The 5,086-nt window shown below is 46.5% G+C and overlaps 1 protein-coding gene across 2 annotated transcripts; it reads right to left on the bottom strand.

The window, feature by feature from the left end:
• Positions 1–256: 256 nt before the first annotated feature.
• On the bottom strand, positions 257–3,840 carry LOC123143313 (putative F-box protein At3g16210). 2 transcript variants are annotated; one of them, XM_044562186.1, is made up of 3 exons: positions 2,616–3,840; positions 1,475–1,526; positions 257–752 (listed from the first exon to the last, which is right to left on the bottom strand). In XM_044562186.1, the coding sequence occupies exons 1-2, from the start codon at positions 3,721–3,723 to the stop codon at positions 1,519–1,521; spliced, it is 1,116 nt and encodes a 371-aa protein (XP_044418121.1). In that variant the 5' UTR covers positions 3,724–3,840; the 3' UTR covers positions 257–752; positions 1,475–1,518. The 2 variants fall into 2 exon arrangements, with proteins under 2 accessions (XP_044418121.1, XP_044418120.1); XM_044562185.1 differs by lacking the exon at positions 257–752 and having other exon boundaries at positions 1,291–1,526.
• Between the last annotated feature and the right edge of the window lie 1,246 nt (positions 3,841–5,086).

Raw genomic sequence — 5,086 nt, 5'->3', positions numbered from 1 at the left:
AAGGATTATTTGCCACGCTTTGAACATTTTATTTTTGACATTTGAGAACTTTATTTGGTTTGTTTGAAATTGAAATTTTGAATTGGTTTGAATCAAAGGGGGATTTAGCAATAGTGAAAATGATGACATGGCATCGTTATCAAGGGATTACTGTAGCTTAATTATCCAGGCGTCACATTAACATGGATGGCAGATCAATCAGCTACAAATGCATTGCAAGTATTGTCTCCAGCCAAAGCAGCGACGCCTCCACAAAACAGGAAGACCAAGGTATTTTACTGAACTCCTCACATCACAATATCTATTACAGGGCTGTACTGAGCTTAAATCTTTTAATGCATTGGTTACTGATGACGACGACCGATCGGTCAGTAACTAATGCTGGATTGACCTGAGTAAATTGGTCAAGCAAGCAACTTCAATACTAACTATTTAACTCTGACGGAAGCATTGTGCAAACAAGATAACACCAGGGCAAGGATTAAGACTTAAGAATGACCTGAAGCGCTGTCCAAACAAGATGCATTGCTCGTGGCTTGAGAGAACGAAATGTCTCGAGGCACCACTTGGTTTCGCCATGGTCCATGACATCCTTGACGGTGTGGCCAATGGAGATCAGAAACGGACCTCCAAGGCTTCATCAGTGGGCTGGCTGAGTTGGAGACACAACAATAATCTCCTGATCGCATCAGAATGCTGCCAGGGAGGAAGCTCATTCTGCTGGTGCTTTGCGTCTTTGTTATACTAACCAACTGATCAACCCATACAGAAATTGGCCAGCATGAACAATGTCAGCGCGATGGTATCATCAGGAATAATTTGGAGAGAAAATCAACGGACTTAGACCAGTATGCAAGGAAGAGGAGGGCCTAGCCAATGGTCCCTATGGAGTAAACTCACCATACAGTGTCAAAATGCCCTATATTCCCTTTCTAGTATCCGCTAATATATAAACACAGAACTTCTGAAACATGCATGCATGACGAAAGCATTGCTGCCATTACTGGTCGAAACGCTTGCTATGCAGCAGCAAATGGCACCAGGCAGGCAAGTGTATTCCAAAATTCATTAGCCAAAATCAGATTTAAAAAATCAACAGAAACACACGCACAAAATGGACATAAGCAGGAATCCAACGTCAAATCTCCCAAACTAATACAGCATGGAACCTAATCAAACGGAAACAGAGAGAAGATGAACACACACACACACGCACATGACAGTAAGCCAAGATCATTGGGCAGGCAAGCTTGCTTGGAAAGCATAAAGCAAATGTACCACAAATGCTAATTAACCCAAGCAAGTCTGTATCTTCATCAAGCCAGTTGGCTAATTGTGTCCAACAATAAGATAACAGAGGAAGGTTAGCAATTAACGATCAATCCTATGATTCCACTTCCTAGTTGACCATGCATGCAACATAGACCAATGATCTTCACATGAACAGTGAGGTACAGAAAATTGATGAACCCACATTGAAGAAGCCAATTCCTGCATCTCGGCAACCAGAATACAAATCTAGGTACCTGTGGAACAATCAAAGTCATCAATCAATCACAATTTTTTATGATTCAAACAGTAAACATTAGCTTCGCCACAAGGAAATTGCGCCAAAAACACCAAAGTTCAGTCATCTCGAGTCGATTATTGGCAAAAACAGCAATGGAAACCGAGATTATCGGCAGGTAATTTGTGGTGTAATGGCACACTTTCAGCGATCTAGGTTACCAATTCAATTGGAATATTCTTTGTTATCATGGACATATGAGGGGCTCATCTGGAGTTGAAAAGCAGAAGCATCAGGTTAGCTAATAGGCATATCTTTCAGAAATATACGATCTCGTCAGTCACCAACTACTTGAATTTAACCAAAATCATCCTATAGAATCTTCAAGCAAGGGGTCTTATTAATTAAAACTTCCTTCGGTACCTAATAGATACCATCCTTTTTACACTGCATGGCATCAAAACAAAGCCCGGAGCACTCCTTCAAGCATATCATGTCACTAACTTAAAAATAAAAGTGGGTAATTCATGATGAAAGCAGTTTCAATGATAAATCTAGTCTTATGATTTTGCTCATGTGTTCAGTATGAAGTCTCTTATGGTGACCCAATTGAAGAAATTAGACCGCACACAACACATGTCTACAGCCTACAGCTAAATTTCATTGTTCAACTTTTAGGTTTAAACTGTAATATAGGTATCTTGAGAAAGAACTGCACTGCAGCTATGCACTAGCACTATAATTATACCGTTCTTGCATATGTCAATAGGCAGGCAACAATGAAATTTTGTTCAATTACTGTTCAAAGAATTCACAAACCTTGGCTACAGAAGCAGACGTTGTGGCATAAACTAAACTAAACCAGACACTACGAGGAATTATTTTTCCAGATTAACAGTTACATAAGCACCAAACAAGCATGGGAAGAAAAACTTGCAGAGCGCCATTGCTATATGTTGAAGTCAACAAGAAGGCAAAAGAACAATTGATACACCAATACTAAAGTTGTTGGCTTAACATGAAAGGATGTGAAAGGCATTCCAGCACAACCAAATTATCAAAAGTAACTTGGTTTTGTTATACCAGCAGTGGAAAGGCATGCTATTACCTGCAGCATAGACGGTTTCAAATGGATAATAACGATCCCACTTGTTGGTGTCTAAAAGTTTCTCGCACTGAAATGGCTCAAGCATGACCATGAAGACACTCTTACCGGTCCACAGGAACGCCAAATTATTGTCCTCGGCATACCCTTGTATGGTCAAGAAATCCTGTGAACCCATAGAGAGAAGCTTGTCCAGTTCAACAGTTCTTCCCATCTCCCATGATGCAACGCCATCGAAACCGGTCTTCCTCTTCCATAATTGGACGGTGAAGCCTGACACAGAGAGCACGCCGAGCCCACCACCACCCTCTGCCTGCATGACAGTGAAATGCTCGTGACTAACCCCGCTTTCTGCATCACACGACTTTTCCGGTGGCAGCTGCATCACGGCTAGGCTCTCCGTCTTCAAATCGAACTCAAGGAGATTGGACAAAGTGGTATCAGCGATCATCCAGTAAAGGGAATCCCCAACTAGCACAGCGGGCTCCCACCAAACCCTGGTGTCAGGGGAGTCCCCGGATGGAGTTGGTGTTGAGATTAGAGAACCCCACGCCCCAGTCTCTGACGAGTAGACACAGGCGAGCAACCTCTCCTCATAATCTGACACGACGACCAAGACGACCTGGAAGTGAACCTCGCCGGCACCGGCGGCAGAGCGGAGCACCGCCCCGTTGGACTTGTCCGGATCGAACCCCGGGGGATAGGCTAGGCGGTGCTGGTGGCCGGCGACGGGGTCCCATACCAGGAGCTGGGGCCAGTCCAAGATTAATACGAGGCCATGGCGGCACCCCAGTACATGGAGGTTGGAGTCAGACTGCAAGGAGAGGCGCCCGGGCGGAACGCGATTGGGGGCCTCCAGAGTAGGCTCGAAGTGGATAGGCTCGAAGGGGATCTCGTCAAAAACTCCGTGGAAGTAGCCGAGGAGGGGAGGGTTGCGGCGGTGGTGGAGGCGGAAGCGGCGGGAGAAGGCTGGGTCGGAGGTGAGGCAGCGCCAGCGCTTGCAGACGAGGGATGCGCGCGGGAGGGAGGACGGGAGCGGCGGGAGGCGGAGGAGGATCTCGGTGAGTAGGTTCTCGTCGTCGAGCGGCGGCGCCGCCGCCGGCGGCAACATGTCGCCCACCTGGGGAGGGATTGCGGGAGTGGGGGTTGGGTGAAGCAGCCGCCACACTGGGGGTTGGAGTGCGGGTGACCTAGGCGACACTGCCTGTGCAAGTAAGATGAGACTGAAGTCAAGCCCATTGGGAGAAAGAAGGCCCATGAGCACACCTACTTATATGCTTTCTTTTTCTCAAAAAACATTTCCTATCACACCCAAAGCACACAAGCATTCGCCTTCTTTTTCACACACACAAAAAAGAGAGAACGCATTCTCTTTGAGGTGTGCCATCAGCATGCTGCACAAGATACCTGAATCAGATTTCAAGTGCCTGCCAATCACAATGGTGATACTTTTCTCCATCTCCAGTGGAGTATTTAGCAAATGTGGCTTACATGCTCGGATTTTTATTTTTGAAGAAAAACACCCTCATTTTATATCTAACATTTTGCTACAATTTTCATGGTTCAAATTTAGTGACTTCTCGGCGCCTAAATCTCTTACTGTTGTGTGCAACTTTTCAGTTTTCACTATGCTAGTTGTAAGTCTAATGTGTTACGCATAACCAGCGGGAGGCGGAGGAGAATCTTGGTGAGTAGGTTTTCGTCGTCCGGCGGTGGTGCCCCTGCCGGCAACATTTAGTGCACCTTACAGCTCATGAGGGAATGGAATGGTGAAGCAGCCGCCACACTAGCACTGTGGATTGGTGTGCGCGTGACCTAGGGCAACACTGCAGTCGGAGTGAGAATGAAATTAAGCCTATCAGAGAGCCCGCGAGTAAACCATGCCTTCCCCATGGTGGTCGATGCGGCCTGGAACCCTCAAAGCACACACGCATTTTCTTTCAGGAAGAAAATTTGTACCATTAATATGTTGCACAGGATACCATAAATCTGATTTCAAGAGCAGTCGAGTATTTAGCAAATGCAGCAAAGCTTTACGTGCTCAGATTAAAAAAATGAAAATAGAGGGAAAGTAGCCCCTTGTCTTATTCTTACCGGAGATGAGAAGACTTGAACCTTTTTTGGTGAATACGCTTAGCAGTGTATCATTTCATTGATAGGAGGATAGAGAGTTGCGAGTATAGAGAAGAACATGGTGCAGCCTCACGGACGTGCACGAGCCGGCGTCGGTGAGGGTGGAAGTGAGCAGGGAATAATGCTAGCAAGTCCCATAGCGCCCGCCTTGGCCCAGAGCCGGGCATCGTCCTTGATGGGCTTAGTCAGATCTCCCGTGGAGGGGCGCAGGCCGTCGAAGATAGCCGCGTTGCGATGCTTCCAGATGGCCCATGCAGAAAGCACGATGATGGAGTTGAGTCCCTTTCTCAGGAAGCGAGGGGAAGCTGCGGCCACGTCAGACCACCAGGCGAAGAAGCTTG

This window comes from Triticum aestivum, chromosome 6D (genome assembly GCF_018294505.1).
Source record: "Triticum aestivum cultivar Chinese Spring chromosome 6D, IWGSC CS RefSeq v2.1, whole genome shotgun sequence".
Taxonomy (NCBI): domain Eukaryota; kingdom Viridiplantae; phylum Streptophyta; class Magnoliopsida; order Poales; family Poaceae; genus Triticum; species Triticum aestivum.
This window is presented reverse-complemented; position numbering and strand designations above follow the sequence as displayed.

Bases quoted from the DNA above. Each gene is read 5' to 3' on its own strand.
- LOC123143313 (XM_044562186.1), bottom strand. From the start codon at position 3,723: ATGTTGCCGCCGGCGGCGGCGCCGCCGCTCGACGACGAGAACCTACTC.